General features: G+C 29.0%; 1 protein-coding gene across 3 annotated transcripts; it reads left to right on the plus strand.

Moving 5' to 3' along the window:
• The first annotated feature begins 4 nt into the window (after positions 1-4).
• On the plus strand, positions 5-20,853 carry LOC107440840 (low-density lipoprotein receptor-related protein 12). Of its 3 annotated transcripts, none has more exons than XM_016053898.4 (10): positions 5-213; positions 444-512; positions 2,390-2,470; positions 7,324-7,453; positions 8,863-9,092; positions 10,439-10,558; positions 12,803-12,992; positions 14,489-14,643; positions 15,656-15,775; positions 19,401-20,853. In XM_016053898.4, exons 2-10 carry the CDS (start codon positions 488-490, stop codon positions 20,066-20,068), a joined length of 1,719 nt encoding a protein of 572 aa, XP_015909384.2. In that variant the 5' UTR covers positions 5-213; positions 444-487; the 3' UTR covers positions 20,069-20,853. The 3 variants fall into 3 exon arrangements, with proteins under 3 accessions (XP_015909384.2, XP_071038944.2, XP_071038943.2); XM_071182842.2 differs by having other exon boundaries at positions 138-209; XM_071182843.2 differs by lacking the exon at positions 10,439-10,558 and having other exon boundaries at positions 72-213.
• The last annotated feature ends 3,055 nt before the right edge of the window (positions 20,854-23,908 follow it).

Raw genomic sequence — 23,908 nt, forward strand, 5'->3', positions numbered from 1 at the left:
CTACAAACTAAATTTGAAGCGCCATCTATATTGTCAAATTTGTTAATGAGTAACTATTCTAAATAAATAATTATTTTTGATGCATGTAATCTTGTAATCGTAAGTACAATAACAAAAATAAATAAAATGTCCGATGTGTACGTTTTTAAAAAGTTTATATTGTTACAATTTTAAGATGATTACTTGTATATAGTAGAAGAAAAAGCTTAGTAGGTTAGTCAATATTACCACTCTTTCAAAACATTGCAATTACTTTTTTGCTCATATTATTAGTACTATATTTGTGTGTTTGTTTACATGTCTAGGAAAATAATTTGTGATAAAATTAGCTGAATTTAACTTAGTTTCTTGTATTTATATTTTCGATTGTATATTTCGTCAGCTTCAATTTATTATTTTGCTATTTTAATGTTTACTATATAATTTAATTTCTATGTTACTAGTTTCACATTCAATCTTTTGTGCCTTGCATTAGACTATTCTGTACATGGATTGGCTTCTGTTTATAACAAGTGAGTAAACATCATAGTAAATGATTTATGATTTTTCCTTTTTTTTATGAGATTTTCCTTAAACTCTAAGTTGTATGTAATTCATTGTTATAATCAAGTTATTGGCTAAAGTAAATTATATTATGCTGAAAAAATATTCTGTTGACTATTGAAAAACAGACTAAGCAAAACGGGATTTAATTTTAAAAAATAGGGGAAATTTTCGTATCGTGATGTGTGGCAAAAAAAATCGCAATTTTCAGGCTGCGGATTTTGAAAAACTTTAAAAAAAAACATTTCAGAAGGAGACAAACTTGAAAGGTTTAACTTGTAGCAGTCCCCGGGCAAACATCTACATATTTTTTTTTTAAATTTGTAAGTTTAAAATCTATTTGGCACCTTGGCGTGACCGATCACGATACAGAAATAACCCCAAAAAATAGATTGTAAGTTAAAGGTGCAACCAAAAGTTATAGAGATGAATAATTAAGTACTGCAGCAGATGTTATGTTCAGAGAAATTTTATTTAATTTTCTGTTCCCTTCTATGGTTTTTTTTAAATTTATTTTCTTACAGACCACATCCCTGGAGTGGCCAAAACCTGGTTATTATTTTGGTGAATCACAATATAAAAGTATTTCCTAATTAAGATTTAATAACTGTAAAAAAAAACTTAATGTTTGTTTCAATGTATCAAAATAAGTAAAAGTATTGATCTCCCTACCCCTTTATTTACAGTTAGTAACCAGAGCCTGAGTAAGGCAGGGGCATACAGTGCAGTTGCCCCGTGCCGCACATCAGAGGGGACCCCAAATCATATAGATAGTTTATTTTAGGTTTCCTTCTTTAATGAACTTTTTTAAAACAAAATATCAGTACAGGGTCGAATTTGTCAGTTATGTTAGCTTCTTCATTAATCTATATCAGTGTTTCCCAAAGTGTGGTACGCGTACCCCCAGGGGTACAGGGACAGTTTAGCTGGGGTACGCGTTCTTATGCAAAATATCTTACAACAAATGAAAATTTCAAACATCTTTATTTAAAAACAAAGTTAGCCATGACAATTTTCAATTACATATTTACGCAGAGTTAACAGTTAATAATTAGTGGTATCAACAGCCAGTTGTGATTTTTAACTTTTGTGCAATTTTTAATAGTAAAAAAATACATTCATTTATTTTATTAATGGTACACAGTATTAAGAAAAATTTAGAAAGGGTACACAGAAGTTTGAGAAACACTGATCTACCTATATGAACAAAAAATCTATGTTTCGTAAATCCATTACTTTCTAGTGTGGAACTCAGTTTATTTTTTGCTATTACGTTGGACAAATTTGGCCAATTAAAAACCTGTATTTTTACCTATCACAAAATGCTATATGTTTACAAATATACAGGCTTCTGATTGGCTTAATTGAGCCATCGGAGTTGCAAAAATTTAGCTAAATTCCACCCTAATTTCATCTAGGTGACAAAGTTAACAATCAGAAAACTGCATTTGGCATGATGGACAAAGAATTGTCAGAAAATCAATAAAGTGATCAGAACGATATTTCGTCTGACCATTGGAGGGGGGGACAGTTCTACTCAATGTTCTTGTTATCTATGTATAGGTAATCAGGTGAAAATTTAAATACCTCCATAAAGATCGTTTCATGCAGAGGGGGACCCCCAAAGATGTTTTTGACCTGGGGCTCAATTAGGCTAAGTCGGGCCCTGCTAGTAACATGGTTTTCTCAAAATACATTGACTGTGTGCAGAAGTATTTCTTGATAAAAAAAAAACATTTTAATCAATATTAAGCACAATTTTTAGTTTATAAACAATTGTTACATGTTTTAATTAAAAAAATGGATCAATTTATTTCATAATATTTTCTTTGTTTTTGTTTTTAAGGTGCATTTTCATGGTACTTAACATGTGTAGTTACTCAGTCTCCAAATTTTGAATTTTTTAAAACTTCACCTGTTAAGTATGGTAAGTATACATTATATATTTAAGAGGATATACTTGCATTATAAATTCATTTTTGTATCTACTATTTGTCTTTTTGTCATTCTATTTGTTTCTTACAATATCATTTTATATTGATAGTTATGGGCCTCTCTACAATTAACATAAAAATGTACAAACATTTATATATTGAAACCTTATATAATCAATATAATTTTTTTAAAAATTAAAACATTTTTAAAAAAAATAAAATCATTGATTTTCCAACAAATTTGGCCAAGGTGACTGAAATGTTTGTAGAAGGTTTTTTTAATTGGGATTTTGTGTTTGCAGAGTTTTCCATCTTATCTAAGTCTGATTAAAATTCATATGTTCAGAAAGGAAGAAACATGCTAATAGAAGCTTAATTATTTTTTGTTTATTGTTCAAAACAAAAATACTAGGTTATAACACAAATTTTCGTAAATTTTTTCGAAACCGCTAATGAACAGATTTCCCATTTTGGAGTAATCTTTTAGTTGAAATTTTTTTTCCAAATAATTACTGTTGAGAATTTTACTGAAAGAAAATTACTTTAACCCGTGTGGCAGAATCATTGCAACTAGGACTGGGCTATAAATCGATATATCGCGACATATCGATTTAACGCCTATATCGGCAAACCGATACAGCAACTTTCATTCCAAGCGATGCATCTGAAATCTGATTTAAGCCGTCGAGTGAAGAAAACGATATAGCGATACACGCAAGGACTTTCTCTTACGTTCCGATGCCAACTCGCGCTGTGGAAGACGATATTGTTTCGTTATGTTGAGACGGCCTTGACTGATGAGCGGTAGAATCAGAATCACTTTTGAGACTTTATATCGTTATATCACATGTTCGTTTTCGCACCTTCGCGATTTGAAATCGTTTCTTGTAGATTATTTTCAATGGGATTAACTTCGTGATCGCCGTCGTAACCTTGTTCTGAACGCAATCTATTATTGAAAAGAATTTATAAAGAAAAGTTTCTTCATTAATTAGATAAGTTTTTTATTTATTTTCTGACAAAACTTTTTTTATATTTTTAAATGTGAAAATTATCGGAAATCTAATTTAAGGCACCCATAAGGAATTAAATTACAAAGTAAATAAATTTGTTAGGTTATTTTTTTACTTTCTTTTAATTTATTAAAAACCTTTCGGATAAAACTTCTAATAATTTAATGGGCTTCTATTACTGATTTTAAATTTATAAATCTTGAGTTGTTTTTATTTTTAGAAATAAAGTTAAAACAAAACTTATTTTTTGGACATAAGTCAATAAACTTTATTTGTTCAAAAGAATTTGAAAAGTTTGCGAATTTTATTCATTTCTTTTTTTTTTTATCAATTACTACTTCGTTTTATTAGAGAGTAAAATCATTATTTTTTTTTAATTTTCGTTTTATATTATTAGTTAGTTAGCTAAATATATTACCGAATATCACAATTCTTTTGTTTCTATTTTTAAGAATTTAATTAAGAAACTTTGCCTTACTTTGTTTTTCGTTCGTTCATTATTTAATTTAATTTAATTATTTATATGAAATAATAATAAAAATAGTGTTTAAGAAGCGTTTTTTTTTCTAAAATTTATTTAGCTCTTTGTTTTAAGCATACAAATAATTTTTTAACGAACTTATTTTTTAAATTTTGTTCCTATGCTGTTAGGTAAATATATTGATAAATTTCACTTTTATTTATTTTTTTATTTTTAAACTAAGAAATCTTTTGTTATTTGCGTGATCATTTTTAGAAAATATAACAAAACTTGTGTTTACTTCTTTATTAAGAATTTGAACATTACGATCGAACTTAATAATTCTGTAATTATTTACGCATAATAGTACAAGCAAATATTGATTTGTTAAAAAAAGTTTCTTTTTTAAAAAAAAAAAAAATATTTTTAACACTTTGTTTTAAGTGTATAATGAATTTCTTAACAAACTTTTTTTTTTAATTTTTTAAATTTTCTTTCAATAATTTCAGCTAGATATCTTTATAAAATTCCCTTTTTATTTTTAAACTGAGAAATCTTTCAGAGAACGAAAATTTTAAGAAATTATTACAATTCTTATGTTTACTTTTCAGTTTAAAATTCGAACATTTTTAATTTTAAACTTCGGCTTTTAGTCAATCTAACTTTTATATTAATTAAAATATATTTTGAAATTTTAAAATCAGCTTTTGTTTAATAACAATATTTTTTTTCATTAAGGGTGTTTTAAGGGTTAACTTAAATTAAGACTGCTTATACCTTATAAACGATAAAGAAGTGCAAATATTTCATTCTGTATCTACACACATTTTTTCAATAAATATTTTAAGTAAGATTTGTACATCTTAGTCAATTTATTTAATATCTTTCTTTAGCAAAACATATATATTTTCAAATTTATAAATTGATTTAAATCAATATGCGTATGAAGTCTTGATAGAAATCTGACTTTCTGTGCCTTAAAGTAAATGAAATTCAAAAATACTATATCGCGATACATCGCTACATCGCGATGCAAAACTGACGATATATCACGATATATAATTTCTAATATCGCCCAGTCCTAATTGCAACACAGCGACATTGTCACAGAATGTTACTGAGTTCTTGCCAAAAGATTTTTCCTTTAAAGAGTAAACATTTTCACTTTTCTTTCAGAAATTTTCTTAAGATTTCATTGTTTCTTTTGAATTATATTCAAAAGATGCCTTTCCCACACATCTGAGTGGAGAAAAAAGCTTGTGATTTTTTTAATTCTTATTTGAGAATGAAATTAAAGAATGGTGAAGTAAAAAATTTGTTTTCTTTTTTGCAGAAATTTTCGTTCTGTTTTTTTATGCAGTTATTACTATTAATTGCCACATAGTTTTTAAAACCCGATATTTTTAATATGACACTATTTATACAACAACTGAATCTTGAAATGAAACAACACATTTAGTACCGCCTTTTTGTATTGAATTTCGCCATAAATTTTTTTTTTTTTTTTTGGTAATTACTTCGAATTTTACGATTTTTAATTTTTTTATGTGATGATGATTTTTAAAATGTGAAAAAGAAAGTAATTAGTATGTTTCCCCTCTACAAAATGCGAGAATATCGCCCATAATATAAGAATAAAAAAAATATTACTTATTAAATTAAAAAACTATTTTATTTAATCCAAAAAAATATTTATTATTTTTTTTTGAAGTTGATGCTTTTGGTACTTTAAATTAGTAATCTGTTCTTATTTTTAAAAGTATTTTGCAAAAAGATAGTAGTATCAGAGAGATACGTTGCAGAAAGCTTGAAAAAATTCTGGGGCTTTAACAATGTTTTCAGCTGGTTCCAGTTTTTTTAATGCATTTTTTATCTACTGTTGTTAAAGTTGATCTCAAAAGGTTTTGAGTTGTTTTTTATTTATTTATCTTAATTTGAGTATGAACTTTGGTTAGTCAGGGACCGAAAGGTAATAAATAATTTTGATTAGTCACAGGGACATCTCTTGTGCTTGGTTACAGAGAAAGGGCTATAAAGGAATGAAAATTTATCGAGTCACTTTGACAACCTTCTTACCCTATATATTTATTTGTTATAATGGATGGTGTTTTTAATATAAATGTAAACAACAATCTCGAATTTTTGAGCTGTTTTACTTCTGTTTGGAAAGTATACAACTTGCTGTACAAGGGGATATTTTTAATTACATAAATTTAATAAAATAAATAATAAATTATATAATTTTTGAGCTCAAATCTGCTGTATTTCATAAAAAACAAATGATATTAAGTAATTCTAGGGAGTTTGAAGTGAAAATTTGTTTAAGTTATTTATAGATTATTCGTAGTTACTAGATCTAGAAAGAACTTGCTTTTTTGGCAGTCACGATTTAATCTCTTTTTAGATGTTTGTTCATGTTGCAAGCCGTGAACCGTCATATGTTAAGGTTAGAATATTGTTCAAACAGCGAGATTAGGTTTATTTTACAAATTATCATATGGTTTAAATTTCGAATTTGATATACTGTTGACAAGGTAAGAAATGTTTTATAACGATTCTTTTTTCCGAATGACGATTCTTATGATGATTATTTTTGTAAACACAAATAATAAATCAAATATCAAATACACTTATACAAGAACTCAAGACTACTCAAAATACAAGGGAAACAGAATCTGGGAAGTATAAGCTGTAAAAAGTTAGCAGCGAACCCTAGTGTCGAAAACAATATCCATAGTTATAAGTGAAAGTTATTTTGAATTTATAATAATTCAGTGTGCGTAGCGTTTTTAAAAAGTACTTATTTACAATTTTCATATTTTAAAAGCCCTTAAGGGTGCTTTTTTCATTAGATGTTATTAAAAAGTGCTTAGTTTTTCCTTTTCGAAAGTGAGATTTTTTTCTTTACCTTGTCAATTTTCGCCATGTGTTATACAAAAGCGTGCTTTTCACATTGTTCTATTCAACATTTTCACAATTCATTCAACCACAATCCATTTCGTCTTACCGTCGGTCCATAGCATATGAAAGCGCCAATCATTTTACTTGCAAATCCATCTACTGAGCTGGGTTTGGTGAGATTATTGCAATCTGATGTGCAACTCTGCTGCATTTTTCAAGTTATTTTGAATTTCATTCTTCATTTTTGGCCCTCTGATATCGAAACGAAAAATCTCTTGACCATTTTATAATAGCTAATATAATCAAGAAAAGAGATCTTTGTCAGAAACTAAATATTTTATCATGATCATGTAAAGTCTTTATAGACTAGTTATTTTATTGTGTCTAATTAGTTATAAGTAAGACTAGTTATTTTATCATGATCATGTAAATAAATTTTTTATGTAATTTTGAAAGGTTATTTTGTTTTCAGTATGTCATGATTTGGAGCTAACAAAGCGAGAAGGGATCATTTTCAGTCCATTCTATCCGAATACTTATCCGAGTCACTTATCTTGTTCGTGGCTCATCGAAGGAAATGTTGGAGATGTCATCACCATTCAGTATGTATTCTGAATGCTTTGTTAATTTAATTAAATCATGTTTTATTCTACATAAAATATTTTGTTTATTTTAATATTTTGTTATTAGTATTTAACCAGCAAAATATTTAATACTAATAAAAATAATATTTGTAACAGATTTTAAAGTTTTAGTGTTGATTGGTAGCTTCCTTTTGCTGATTGGATGCTTGGGGTTGTTGCCTCCTTCTCTCATTACTCTTCAGTTTGACGACAATACTTTTTATTTTATATCTATGTTTTGTCTATTATTATTACAAAATACATATATTCTATTCCTATATTCTATATATTCTATTTACTACCATATTTTGTAAAAAAAAATTATCACAATAATAAGCAGGGTGCATAGCATTTTTAAAAAGTGCTTAAAGGTGTTTATTTTTGTTTTTAAAGGCCCTTTATAAGGTGCTTTTTTTTATTGGGCATTTTTAAAAAATGCTTAATTCTCCCTTTTCAAAAATGATATTTTTTTCCTTACTATTATTTTCGCCATGTAGTCTGCAAAAACGGGGTTTTCACATTGTTCTATTCAACGTTTTCACAATTCATTCGAACACAATGCATTTCGGTGTGCTGTCGGTCCATAGCGTATAAAAGCACCAATCATTTTACATGTTTGATGAAATACTTGCAGGCCCGCATGAGCTGAATTCGGTGAGATTATTGCACTCTTATGTGAAACTATACTCAAACATAAATCTGACATATTCTCAATTTCTGGCTTCATTTTACTCCCTCTGATATCGAACCAAAAAATCTCTTGATATTTTTATAATGGCTAATATAATCTAGGAACTAGTTCTTTGTCAGAAACTAGTTATTTTATTACGATTATGTAGTGTCCTTTAAAATTATTTTGCATTTTGTTAACGTATATAGTGCTTAAAAAGTACTTAAAAGGTGCTTATTTTTTGTTGAAAGATTCAGCTACGCACCCTGTTACATGTTTGATGAAATACTTACGAGTCCACATGTATGTATACTGAGCTGGGTTCCGTGAGATTCTTCCACTCTCATGTGCAACTCTGCTGCATGCTACATTTTGCAAGATATTCTCAATTTTAGGCTTCATTTTCCAACCTCTGAAATCAAATCGAAAAATCTCCCAATCTTTTTATGGTGGCTAATATAGTCAAGAAAAGAGTTCTCAATCAAAAACTAGTTATTATATCATGATCATGTAGTCTTTGAAAACTATTTTGCTTTTTGTTAATGTATATAGTGCTTGAAAATATTCTTTTAGTATTTAAAAAGTTCTTAAATGGTTCTTATTTTTTGCTGAAAGATTTGGCTATGCGCCCTGATAAAGTCTGGAATCTTGTGAATTGAAATTTTTTTAATGTTTTTTCTTTATGTGCTTTTAATAGTCGTTAATTCTGTCTTTGAAGGTTTGATGACATTGATATTGAGGAAAGCTGTTGCTGTGAATCTCACCCATGTTGCCTTATGAATTGGCTCAAAATAGGACCTCTCGCAAATGGAACTGAGCAGAAATTTTGCGGTAAAGACATTCTGCATCACCATTCCATCAGATCGAACGGTAATAAATTGTGGTTGAAGTTTCACGTCTCAGAATTTTCCAAGGGAGGCAGAGGTTTTCGTTTGAACTATGCAATGGGTATGTATCTTATGTTGTGTATGCAATTTAAGAAGTATTACTTATTTATTCATAAGTAGTAATAGAAGTGCCACTATTTTTGTACAAACCTCTGTGTTGCCAGGTGTTATGTTAAGTCTTAAATCAGTCTAGAAGCCTGACAGCCTTATTTTTAGCATTTAAAAAGGTATTTTATGTTTTCAGACATTTGTTTGGATCACTATATAATTTTAAATCACAAAAATATATGTTTATTTTATAATGCTTTACCATAACTTTTTTACATAAATTTTTTTTTTATGTTGATAATGGGACTGGGCGATAAATTGATGTATCAAAAGATATCTATTCTATGCAATCATCTCCGATCCGATGTTTGGATTGGCAATTTTTTGAAGCATCAGAAATTGTGATTTAATGAGATGTGTACGATACATACCGATGTATCGTCAAATCAATGTCTACGGGGAGCATGATGTTGAACATTGTTCCCACTAGTACATCAATGTGTGCAAGCTCAAGCAAAAGTCATTCTTCCTTTGTAAGTGTGCATTGATAGCTGTGGTGATGATTTTTATCTTTCCTCGTCTTTTTTACATCTTGACTCATCCTTTTGCTGACGTTGTTAAAATTTCTTACAATTTTGTGAAGTTATACTAAAAATGTTTATTTTAGTTACTTTTTTATTAGATAATTTTAAATTAAAGGATTGTAATAGTTTTCTTTTAATTAAATTGTTTATTTGTACTTTCATTTTTTGCTAGTTTCTCTAAATTTTATCATTTTCCCCTTGAAGCTTGCTTAGGACGAGATTGTATTTTAGTGTTATGTCCAAAAGCTTGCCCATATTATTTATGAAATTTCCTATTGCGTCACATAATTTAAAAGCGATTTTTTGTGGAATTCTTATTGAATTGGAAGTTAAAACTTTGTGCTATTTAAGAAAAATGTGGGTCAGTTTACAAAATATCCATTATTTTCATTTTAAAAAATTGACCTATTATAGATATTTTTGTAAAAACAGACCATTTATAAATTAATTTATTGTAAAAAAAGACCTGCATTCATAATATTGTATTATTTTTAATCTTTCCACTATTTTTCATTTAAAAAATAAACCCTTCACAAAATTCTTCTTTCGAAGAATGGTGTCAACTATCCTTTTAACTTGTCATTTCAAAACTATAACTCAGAGAAACATGACCTTATTTTCATATATTCAAAAACAAAGATCCTTGCAGATTCAGAAAAATGCCAAGTAGATTTTTCACAATGAGACAAAAATAGGGTTTTTCACAAAAATTCTGTTAAAAAAAAAAGGTTGGTACTGCTTTTGAATTAAAAATATTTTGTTACTTGCATTTCAGGCCTTAGTCACTGTTCCACTAAAGAGTTTAGGTGTGGGAATTTCAAATGTGTGCCTTCAAGTATGCGATGCAACGGTATACCTGAATGTGAAGATGCATCTGATGAACAAAATTGTTCCAGTACGTTGTTTTTGTTCTATTATTTTATTGCAAATTTAGGAGATCGAAAAGCGATTTTCTGACACAATCAACCTTTAATTATGCTTCTAGCAGTTTACATGCTGTCTGGTTTTAAGTATAAAGTTTATAAATAAAACAAATTTGCGTAAATTCTATAGTAATTATACTGTGGGGAGTTACAGACCATGTCAACCGTCATCTATGAAAAGGTACCCCAACATAGAGTTGAGTTAACATGTCTTATATACTAGTGAATTGTAGTTGTAATTTTGTAGTGGTAGATACGCTACAGTACTCCCCCACTAGAATTATATCTGTGATAGAATTCGATGAATGGATGCCACTAGTTGATTCATTGCTGTTTTGTGCGAAGCCGGGAGAGCTGTATTAATATCACCGTATCTTTTTTGAGTGCTGAATGTGAGAGGTGTATTAACTTCACAGTCGTAGTCGCTCCTGTGTTGCCTTTTAGCAGTCGAGTGTATGCACGCCGACGTTGTGTGCTCGAGACTGAGTAGCAACAGTGCGAGGAGATGGATAATGTTGCAGTCACAAGTAGCAAGTCAACTATTCAATGTGAACCTTCCAACGAAGTAGGCGTATTCATATCGAAATGGGCGTTACTTCCAAGGTAGGCGTGTTCACATCACGTCCGAAGGTCACCAATGTGGGGAGAGTAGTTACAGACCATGTCAACCGTCATCTATGAAAAGGTACCCCAACATAGAGTTGAGTTAACATGTCTTATATACTAGTGAATTGTAGTTGTAATTTTGTAGTGGTAGATACGCTACAATACGATGAATTACTGTGATTGTTTTGTGATTCAATAATACAAACTATAGTTTGTCTAAAGTAAGAACTCCTCTAGTCGTTCATCTGGACCCACGGCAGGGACCATGGTAACAAAGGCTACCTTGGAATGTGGGGTCATTGTTTAGAACAGGTTTTGGCAGTGAGAGAAAGGAAATCTTTTTCATAGCTCTACTGTGTTAGCCCTAGAGTGAAGAGAAGCTGCCCTTCCTGAAATGCGCTATTCTTGTTTCCGTAATAGCAGACAGCCTCAGACTTTGAGGCGGGGAGAGTTCATACTGTAGACAAACTATAGATATAGCTTACCTTTTCTGACTCAGTCAACTTCTAATAATACTCTTTCATGCTTACCCATTGTCTTGTTTTAAGGGTAAAGTACAGATATAGTGTAATATTTAATTACTGTTATTGTTTTGTTCATAACTGCAGATGCTGTTTTGTTTAAGTAAGATGCTGTTTTACTTGACTCTTTTATGTTCTAAATTTGTTTTATTCTTTGAAACATTTCCTGACAGAAAGAAAATAATGAATGTGAAATAATATTCTTTTCATCATTTTTTTAGTTTAGCACTGTTTTTATTATTCCTTTTAATTTTAAGTTTGATTATTGAACTTAACGCGGCATTTAATTGAGGCATCAATGAATGCCTCAGCTCATAAGTTTAGTGAGGCGTATTGCTCTATAATGTGCCACTCTATAATTTTAAACACAAAATCCACTGTCTATGCGAGTTATTTATATTAGCTACATTGTTAAAATTTGCTCTACACTTACGCTTAACTTGATAAAAATATATAATTTTTTTTCTATAACATCTATAATAAGCAAAATATACTAGTGTATTAATTATCCCTCCCCTTTAATTAATATATTGATATTAAAAAAAATCTACCAATATATAAATTAAAGGACTATTGGAGGCCTGATTGGTAGGGCACTGGGCCCATGTCCAAAAGGTCGTGGGTTCGATCCCTGCCGGCCGAAGACTCTCGTCTAGTAAATGGTGACTGATGCACGCTAAATCTGTCGGTGCACGAAGTCCTCCATGTTCCCTTAACAAATCATACCTCTGGGGGGTTTAAAAATGATATTTTTAATAGTTCAAAAATTATTTAACTACTATAACTATTCTTTAAACTAGATTGCTTTTTAAAAAACCATTTTATTACTTGATATTTCTTTTTTAAAAAAGAGTATTTCTTCCATATCTCCCATTTTGGTTGGAAGATAGCTATCTATTCTGGAGTGGTTTTATTCTACAGTCTCTTCCACTGTGGAAGAAATTCGCTATTCCTGATTGCAGTATAGTCACTTTGTATATTTAAACTTGCCTCCAATAATTCAAAATTATAATGTGAACGAAACCTGCATATAAATTTTTACTCTGAATAGTTTCTTTGTTATATATTAAAAATAAATTACCTTTTCAGATCGCTGCCCAACCGGTAGATCATGCCGCTCTATGCTGCACTGCTATGATGCATCCAAACACTGTGACGGAATTACTGATTGTCCCGATTTTAGTGATGAAATCGACTGTGGTTACTGTGCTCCTAACTATGTGCGATGCAGCCACAATTCTACTGACTGTTACCATCCTATGAGGGATAGGTGTGATGGGTATGTGCATTTTTTGGGTCAAGATATAGACAGGGTTCTTACGGGTCAGGGAAAACCTGGAATTGTCAGGAACTCCAAAAATCAGAGAATAGTCAGGACAAGTGGCAATTTTTTTACAAAAACCTGGAGTATTCCTATGTCTTACCTGGAAAAAAAAACCAGTCTTAAAATTGTCAGTAATAGTAATCAGTTATTGAGATTCGAGTTAAATAATTCTATCTGTTATATTTATTTGTTGTAAACATCTGTTATATTTATTTGTTGTAAACATCTGTTATGTTTATTTGTTATAAAAATTTCACATTTTAGTCAAACTGAAATGTTTCCTTCCTCATTTAATATCTTTTTTTTTACACAGAAAATCTAATATTTCACATTACAAATAAAAGAATCAAAGTTTTCTGAAGGCAAATTTCTCCCAATACTTGATCCAGGTGTTGGCGGATCGGGTTCAAAATTACAAGGGTACGGAGTTGGACATCAGTAGTCGTAAACCCAAAAATTGGGTCGGCTGTTCAACAAGGGTTATAAAATAAGATAGTTTGAGTAATTATGAATAATGGTTTAAAAAAATTCTTCTTTAGATTAAGATTTATATACATATTTTTTACTTCACTAAATAAAAGTGCTTGTATTATTTCCAATTTTGAATTTCTCTTTTTGGTTTGCATGATGTATTAAAACACTTTACTTGTAACCTAAGAGATGTGGATCGTAAAATCTCCGTTATTTTATATCTCCAATGTTGACAGGTGTGCAACCCTTGTTTACCTGGCAAAAACAGGTGTTATAATGAGAAGTGTCATGAGTGTACAAAAATAAAGTAAATGTATACTCAGAGTTAGAAAAATGCTAGACTATTTGTAACAAAGTAGTTCTTTACACAACTTTTATATTAATATTAAAAAAAGGTACTTAAATTAATATACATACTTTATAGAGAGAAATGCATTAAAAATAATACACTGGTAATCTATGTTTTGCTAACATTTTTTTATAGATCACAACCACCTTAGATAAGAATCTGAGAAGTTATGTAACACTTATTGCTCTCAAAGGAAAAAATCAAATAGAAAAGTTATAGAAATAGAATAGAAAAGTTATACAAGTAATACATAGAAAAAAATTAAAGTCAATTCCTCCTTAGGTCAAAATTTTTTTTTTTATTTAATTGCATTTTAATGAACGATTAAAAAATTTTCTCCCATATAAAACTAAAATTTATAAATTTAATTTAATGAACGAATTAATATTTGAACAAACTGTATTGACATCAAGTGTTATCCACAACAAGTTTAAAAAAATTTATTTGAACTTGGGTGAATGAATATAAAGTATTTTATGAACGATTGAAAATTTGAACAAGAGGGAGAGTAGGAATTAAATAAGATAAAGTATAATAGAAATATTTCTGTAATAGGATATTTACTGAAGACTATGTTATGCTTTAATATCGCTAAGTAAGAAATCTGATGTGTGTTTTTCTCTCTCCATAGCATTTTCCACTGTGTGAATGGAGTGGATGAGATAGATTGTTTCAGTATGTGTCCAGGGAAGATTGCTTGTGATTCTAAAAGAGGATGCTATTCTTTACAGCAACGTTGTAATGGTATAACACAATGTGAAGATGCTTCTGATGAAAAGAATTGTGGTAATCAAGTCACTTTTTTTTTCTTCCTCTCACCCTGTCCAAATTATTAGACGCACTATAAGAATCTATGTAAAATCTTAATTATCAGATGATACTATTATTGTTTTTACATGACTGAAACCGGTTTGCACTTGTTTACGTTCCTGTATCAATTAGTTAAATTAGGCGATTGGATAAATTAGACGATATATTATATAAACGTAGAATATTTATTATATCGGGTATTATATTAGTATATGGTAATAATTAGACCAAATTATTAGACAGACTGTAGTTTTTCAATAATGACATGTTTTGCATAAGTTTATATGCAATATTTTTATATTTAAACATACATGTAATGGGTTTTTATTCAGGAAATTTTTTATATACTTCCTATTTGTATTTATTTTTGTACATATTCAGTTTTCATTGTTTTTTATGCATATTGAGTATTCTTTTTTAACAGTGCCTGAGCTTTGTAATACATATTGTAACACGGATGTAACCCCATTGATACACAAATGTAGCAAATGCATACCAGTTTCAGTCTCTTTCTCGCGTTGGTCAGTTGCCGACACGTTTCTGTGGCTTTGTGTGCTCTGTTTATTTGTTTCGCTGTTTTGTATTACGCAATTATTTGTTTATTTTGTGTGCCGTGCATAATTAATAAATTGGAAAATTTTCATCATGGGTAAAAAATGTGATCTTTCACCATGTAAAAATGCCGAAGTAAAGAACCCCGTGAATGCTAAAATATTTTCAAACTATGAAATATCACAAAGATTAAAGGTTTTTGAAGCTAGCTAATGATACACAAAGAAGAAAATTGAGTCAGAAGACGAATTGAGCCTGAAACGAAAGAAATGACTTAGCAGAATCTTATAGTGTGTCAACAAATGTGGCCGATACATTTTTCAGACTTTTTTCTCCAGCTGGATTTAAATTTGCAAAATGCTATTGCAGTTTCTAATGAATTATAGTTTTTTTTTTTCATTGTTTTTTATGCATATTGAGTATTCTTTTTTAACAGTGCCTGAGCTTTGTAACTATGACCATGGGGGATTTCTGTGTGATAATCGTCGTTGCATAGAGCAAGTCTGGACCTGTGATAGAACTGATGATTGTGGAGATGGATCAGATGAAAGAAATTGTAAGACATTTTACTTCTTATGTTTGTCTTTTTGTATGTTTCTTACAATTTTTTTTTTTTTAATTCTCTTCATTTTTAGTGTTGCATTTATTTTATCAACCCAAATTTTTTATTATAAAAAATAAAGCATTCTTCCTTTAAAAAACATTTTAACTCAGTACAAAAATGTTCAGTAAGTTTGATTTAGCTTTACCTACAGTTTAAAACAGTTACTGTTACAGTTTAAACTTACTCCCTACAGTTTACCGTTAAGAGAAAAACTTCAAAGAACCTTTAAGGCTTAAGAAACTGATTGCAAATGTTTGATATTATCGAGGTTGGTACTCTACGAAAATATCGGGATAACTAGGAATTGTCCAGGAAAACACAATTTTAAAAAAATTAGGTAATTGCCAGGGAAAAACGTTATTTTACCCCAAAACTGGGAATTCGACCTTTCAAATTGCGGGATATCATTCTTCTGTTTTCAATACCATAATTTGCACTTGCACCATAGAGGATTTTAAAAAACCTGGTTTTACCGGAACCACCATCATTAGGTGCATCCTCAAGATTCTTCTATTATTCCTAAGCATTTCTGGAGTGTTGTCAATTATATGCCTGACTTAAGGAACTTGAAACTTCTACCCTGAGAGTATTTACATGTAAGGGTTTTTTTTAAAAAAACCTATTTTTGTTTCTCAATTTTCATTATCCTTTCATTTATTTTGGTAAATTATTGTTTTATAACTTCGGATACAGTCAACCTTGTTTAAAGGAATACTATTGGTGCTTGCCAGCACTATTCAATTAAGCGGGTTATTCAATTGAAATGGGAGTGCATTATTCAATTTGAAATGCTTAATTTTTATGGAATTTTACTTTTTAATTGTATCTAGTACAGTGTTTTGTTTGATGAATAAACAATTATAATTTAAATTGTCTATGTTAGTATTATAAAATATAAATTTCATTTAAAGTTATATAAAAATAAATCTATACTAATGAGAAAAATAATACAGATACTTTATTTCCTTTCGAAAAAACTTTCGACGCTTGTTCCTTTCGAAAAAGTCTGTATTTGAAATCTGTTTTTATACTCGTTTAATTCATTAATCTATCAAAATTCGATTTTTCCCTTTCTTTTTTTACGAAAACTTTCACAGCCTTGCATATTCCTTTTGACTACTTTCAGAATTTTTTCTTTTTTCAAAAAATGGGAAATTCCAAATTAATTTGCTATTTCAGGTTGGGGAATTTTGAAATTTATTTCTTCCAAAACTGCAATTTTTTTCATTTTTGATTATTTTAAATTATTCTTTTTCATGCTCGTCTTGTATTTACTGACGTAATCAATAATTTTTCTACTTTAGAGAAACACACACTGTACACTAGTGCCTTAGATTTTTGGAAACTTTTTCTTATTAAAACTTATAGCACACCAGGAGGCGACCAATAAGCCTTCTGCAAAGCAAATAAGTCTGTGCCTTTTTGCATTCTAAATAGTGTGTGAGTGAGGAAAATAAAGAGGGGTTAAACCGCTTTCATTCACTCCAATGTACAACTGCCAGCAAGATATGATTAATTCTTAAACTGTACTCCTTGTACCTGTTCAGAGCAATAAATGAACAGGAAGTCCCTATTGAAGTGACCACCTATTGTATTCTTATCTTAACTGAACATTTAAATCTAACTGGTGAGTGGGGATGCCTGTAATGCATAAATTATTAATAATGAAAGCTTTTCTTTTATCGTCTGCCATGTTAATTTGATATCTATTAATGAATGATATCTATTAATTGATATCTATTAATGATAATGAAATAATATATAATTTTTGCCTGATATGGAATCACATCTTAAAAATCATTGTACTTTTCGTTAAAAACTATCGTCATTCATTTAAAAAAGCAGGTGATTGTTTAGTACTATAATCATACAAATATGTATTGCTAAAAAGCATGTTATTATTTTTTGAAGCCGATTGCAGCTTGCACTTTTGACAAGTGATGCATTTCTAATTCCACTACTTTTTGAGCTATTTATTAAGATTTTTTTAAAAAATTCAGTTGATTTTATTATATCTGGCCTTGTCCTTGGTTTTAATATTTATATCGGCACTTCTTTCAAGGATACCGTTCGAAAATTTATGAGTGTTGTTTTTATTAATTTGATTTATAGGTTTTCCTTGTATCATATTGTTTGTTTTTTTACTAGATATTAAATACTTTGTTTTTTAATCATTAAAGTTGCTTTTTACTGTTGTATTAATTAATTAGCTTGTGTGAGATTACAACCACAAACTTAAGATTGAGTCTGAGAACATGAAGATCAATAATTATGATTGATCTCTATAATAATACAATAATAATTATTATATTTGATAAATAATTTAGTAATAGATCAATAATTATTCAGGGTGGTTATTTTTTTGACACACTGTACATATTATTTTACACCAAATAAAGGACCACATTCTAGGATTCATTCGTAATGGCTCGAGCTGGTGACCTCTAATATACTAAATAATAAGTGAAGACTATATTTCAAGTTACGAAACCAGATACAAAAATGTAATTTCTCTGAATAAACATACCTTTTTTTTTTGTTGAGGGAATCAGATTTATGACCCCCAAAATACTGTACCTGCAATCTGGGAAATATGGTCCCAATACTTCAGTCAGCCCTCCTAAATTTGGACCCCTTAATGTTCATGTAACTTTTTGCCTATTTCGTTGTATCTCGAGAATTTTTGCACACAATTATAAAACTCGTTTATCTAAAGATTATTCCTTGCAAAAAATAACTTTTAGTAAATATTTATTATTTTTTATTACTTTATTTAATTATTCACTTTGCTTTTATTATTACTGCACTTATTAAGTCGAAAAAATTTTTGAATTGTAACAATTATTTACATCATTTTAAGGAATGTAATTTTACGTGGTGAAATACAAAATTTGAGCAAAATCGGTTGAATGGTTTCTGAGAAATTGAATTTATAGAAAGTTAGATATTTAAAATGGAACTATTCAACCGATTTTGCTCAAAATTTGTACTTTGCCATGAAAAATTATGTTCTTTAAATTGATGCAAAAAATTCTATACCTTACAATTCAAAATGTTTTCAACCATTTTTAAATAAAAGAATAAATGTTTAAAAAAAATTTTTTTTCTGCATTGAATTATTTTTGGGTGTAGAATTTTATAATTGTATGCAAAATTTTTTCAATGCGCTTAATATATTCTTGGGATATTGCGAAAATAAATTTGCAGAAAAAAAAAACTAACATGAAGGGGTTCAAACTGTGAAGCACTCTTCTGATCAAACAATTGGGACAATATTTCCTCGATTGTGGCTACCCTTTATATCTTAGGGGTCAGAAATCCAAAATCTGTTGTGAAGTAAAAGGTATGTTTATTCAGAGAGAGCATGTTTTTTTGTCTGATTTCGTAACTTAAAATATTGGCTGCGCTTATTAATTCACCCCCTCATGCCATTTAAGATTGAGTTCTTGAACATGAAGATCTATTCATTAGATCAAAAGTTTTTTTTTGTGTGCACTGTACATAAATATAGTTTTTAATAATCTTCTAATAAAGATGCATAAAACAGCTGATATTTTCTGATCACTATTCTATTTAGGCCTCAGAAATGGAGTTCTTACTGCTGCCTTAATGGGATCCCTTATATGTGCTCTTTTGCTAGTCATTGCTATTAGTTGCACTTGTCGCCTGCACGCCTTGCGCATGTTGGACAGTCGTATCTTGAGCAGAGAGACACCATTTTCTCGTCTAAGTAGAGAATTCATATTCCGTGAGCCACCCCCTTCTTATGCTGTTGCCGTGCAGAATGACCCTCGTCGCAATTTGTGCGTGGAAAACCTGCAATCTGGCGTGCAGATTTACCACAATCGTCGACGATCCCGAAGGCATCGACACTCCAGAAGTTCACGTCGTCCCCAGGTACCTCCCAACGTCTCTCTAGAAGTGTCGGTCCCTGACCTGCCCCCGCAAGTGCCTGATGTCGAATTACTGGATGACGTATCTGTACTCGTGTCTGGTAGCAGTCAGCTTCAAGATCTTCCTCAGACATCGAGTACAGACAGAAAGTCGGAAAGCTCACTCATAGACTCTAGAGTGTGCAGAGACGATGCGAGTAAAAATCACAAAACTGCAGATGAGACTGTCACGTCTGTCCCCTGTTTAGTTCAGATTGGGAACAATGTTTGTGAGCAATTATCAATAAACCAGGACCAAACACAGAGTAATTTTTTATACTGTGATAGTGATACAGAGCCTCTTGTTGTTTGACTAACCTGACTGCATTAGACTAAATACATATATTTTATCTGTATAAGATTTTAGATATTTCAACTGTTTTTGTTATAGATAGAGTATTTAAATATTGTTATACTGACTCATCTTTAGATGAAATAGTTTTTTTTTTTAACTAAATCATCTTTAGATGAATTCTTTTTTTTTTCTTTTTTTTTTTAATAATTTGCAGTGTCTTGAAAAAAATTAGTTTCGGAAATTCCAGTTTTATTATTTCATAATTCCAAGTTGCCTGTCATTTAATGATCTTTCAGTTTTGTTTTGCTTCAAAGTATTCCCGTTATGTGGAGTAAAAAATTTTTAAAAAAACGCAGTCTCTGGGAATAAAAAAAATCTAAATAATTAACTGTGTAAATCATTTTGATTAACTAAAATCCTAATATTATAAATCTTAATCTTTTCTTATTCATATTTATTGATGTCAATTAATCGGATCTGTAGTTGAAAAATATATCTGTTACAGTGAGTGTTGCCATTCTTCTGTTACTGTTACACTTCCTAAATGCTTTGGTGAGTGTCTGCAATGTTTGTTTATATTGTTGTTTTTTTCCAACATGCACTAATAGTTATTTTATGAGGAAAAATGTAATAACTTTTTTACTAATATAATAAAAGTTTCCATCAGTGTAAAATAATGGTATTTAAGAAAAACATACAGTGTAAAACATACACAGTGTACAGTATAAGTGAAGATACATGTATACATTTACGTATATGTATATTTACGTACATGTGTAAATAAAATAATGATATTGAACAAATGCAGTGGTTATTCGCCAAAATGAAGAAAGCAACTGAAAATTTCAGCATTTGCCTATTTAATTCTTTCACATCGTCATTTATCAAACTAAATTTTTCAGTTGGTATGTTTCATCCTATTTATGTATCATTGACATTCAACCAATAATCATTTAAAGTGAGAAAAAAAATGAATTATATTTGCTGCTCGCAAAGTTCTATTTAGAGTTTAGTTGACAGAAAGTTTATTTCTTATTTTTATTTTAAAGCTATAACTCTTTATTATACAAATTTTTATTACTTTAACTGCCATTCACTACTTATGTCATTCTGGAATAATAATTAATGTTCTTAGTACATAAAGACTTTAGAAGTCACAATTTTTCCAAAATGTTTTGTTAATTGGTATTGATTGTTTTAAAAATAAACCAAGAAATTTTTTTATATTTGAAACGTGACTTGAACAAACTATTAAAAATTTAAAAATAGTGTGATTTCTGGAAAAATTGGTCTTGCAAAAATTTAAATAAAAAAATTTATTTCTATCTCTAATGATAAGTATTAGTGTTTTGCTTTGTGTACAAGAATAAGTCATAACTGAAAAATTTATAATAAAAAATCATTTCAACCATTACAAAAATAAGGGAAATTCACTAAACTCAATCTGAAAGAAAAGAAGAAAAAAAAACTGGAATTTTATTTTTCTGAGCATCTGTATCAATAATGAAAATTCTTGTTCTGCTAGAGAAACTTAAAATAATTTTTTCTTTAATCTATTCTGATCTTAACTAATTTAATTTTCATTGAATATCAAACTTATAAAATTACTTTTCTGTCTTTAACATTTCAGTATGTTTAGTTTGAACAAAAATAACCATTTTTTTTCTTTTCAGTGTTAAGTTTATAATAATTAAATAATAATTCCAAACATTGTAGTTAGAAATATTAAATATTTTAACTATGCTATTATTTTTTTAATGATTTTAAGTATTATTAATATATTTTATCAAATGATTTGACTGGTAAGTGTAAAAAATAAAAAATCATTATTTTTGCCAACCCTAATTTTATGTAACAGAAAGTGTGTTTCTTTTTTTTTCTTTCTTTTTTTTAAATTTAAAGGCCATGCCCTATGTCATAAGGTGACATTTTTAAAATTAAGAAAGTGAAGAAAAAAACAATGTCCCTGTAAAGACAGAAAAAAAAAAACATTTTGTTTTTCAGAAGTATTTATTGGAAAGAGTTTTGGATAATAGTGGTTAATTACAATTTAGAATATTAATATGACAATAAATGTGGTTGTTAGAGAGAAATTATAATTTTGTTGCTTATACTTCTTAATTTAAATTGAAATGGCCCTAATTTAAACTAGATTTGTCATGCGATTTTCTTTCTATATTTATTTTTAAATGTTATATAAGTTTATTTTAAAATCTCAACTTCTCTTTTTAGCAAAATTGATGAAACTTCTAATCTTTTAATTTATAAATAAATAAAATTAGATTTACTGTTTGTTATGAATGCAACAAAACAATTATTTAGCGAAATGTAAAAGATATTGTTCTTTTAATTTTAATAGCTTGTCAAAAATGTTATTTCATTTCAAGATATCTTATTTTTTGTTTTATAGTAGTTAAATAGAAAACAGCTCAATTATAATGATTTTACCTATAAATAAACTGCATTCCATTAGGTTTTAGTAATATTGTATTAAAATTTTTCATGAACTGTGTGATGGTCTTTTGCTTAATGTAAATATTTGTTATGTGTTTGAATTTTACCACAAAGTATATTGTTTTTATTGATTTTGAATTTAGTTGTCTTTATTGTAAAAGTATATATTTTAAAAACTTTCTGGTCAAACTTTAGATTAATTAGTTTTTGAAACTAATGTTAAATATTTAACTTTTTTTTGACAAAGTCAGAGTTTATTTCCTTGTTTTGAAGCTTAATTTATTGATCTCTATTTGTCTTAATTAGTAATACTTGAGTACTGAAATATGTAACACGGTACCTGAAAATAATGAGAATTCTGGATGGATGTTTATCAGTTGTTAAGTACTTTAGTAAGAGACAATAGATTATGCCATTTTTCAAAACTCATATCATAATTTCCTGCGTCAGAGAGCATTAATTTAGTAACTGTGAAAATAATGTCACACGTGGTTAATAATGTCACACTTGAATTTGTAACAGTTTATCAAAACTGTTAGGTTAAATTTTTGTTGAACCTCTACCACGCACTATCTTTCTTGATATTGAAAATAGTGTTGCATTTTAGTATTTAAAAAAAAGATACTCTACTAAATTATTTGATATCAAAAAAATTTGAAAAAATTTATGACTTTAATTTTAAAATTAATGTGGTAAACGAAACATGCCTAGCTAATCACTATTTAATAAAGTTTAATAATTTTTTCACACATGTGAAATATTTGTTCGTTTTTAAGTTCACTCAATTTTTTTAACAGTATCGTTTAAGACTTGTTGAAGCTTTTCTTCAAGCTGAATACGTTCATACTGGAGGCATTTTCCATTGTGTAAGAGCTTCAAAATACTCTCTTGGTGATTTATAAACATATCCTATAAGATTGTATGACATTTCTTTTCATTGCTTACGAATGGTTGACTGAATGTAAACAATGACAAGCTTCCTTTAACCGGAAGAAGTTTAGAAAACCTCTGGTGTCTTGAACCAAGGCAATGTGTGAACAGCCTTAATATTCTAGGAAGTTTTATGACTGTGATGTGTGTTAAAATTTACGCGTAAATTTTACCATTCATAAGAGTTTTCTGTAATTTGTAAATCCTAACAGGCCTTAAGCCTAAAATAAATTTAAGAGAATTAATATTGCAGCATAAATAAACTGTGAGATTAGCCATGTTTTGAGTGCCATCCCTTGTTTGGCTATATTTGTTTAAACTAGAACCATTTGTTTTATTTTGGGTAGCATCATAGAAAGCTTTTGGATTCTTCGAAATTCTTTTGTGGCTTGTTTCGTTGAAAATTAGATTGAAAGAACGTGTTATATTGTAAATGCTACAAGTATAATAATATTGGAGGGTGCGTTTTTCACG

The sequence above is a fragment of the Parasteatoda tepidariorum genome, chromosome 4, assembly GCF_982258835.1.
Source record: "Parasteatoda tepidariorum strain Cologne lab strain chromosome 4, Ptep-v5.0, whole genome shotgun sequence".
Taxonomy (NCBI): Eukaryota; Metazoa; Arthropoda; class Arachnida; order Araneae; family Theridiidae; genus Parasteatoda; species Parasteatoda tepidariorum.

What these genes read in the sequence shown, in the direction of transcription:
- LOC107440840 (XM_016053898.4), top strand. Translation starts at nt 488, where the DNA reads ATGGATTGGCTTCTGTTTATAACAA. An exon ending in GGAGATGTCATCACCATTCA is followed by an intron (nt 7,454 to 8,862) that starts GTATGTATTCTG and finishes CTGTCTTTGAAG; the next exon opens with GTTTGATGACATTGATATTG. An exon ending in TCGTTTGAACTATGCAATGG is followed by an intron (nt 9,093 to 10,438) that starts GTATGTATCTTA and finishes CTTGCATTTCAG; the next exon opens with GCCTTAGTCACTGTTCCACT.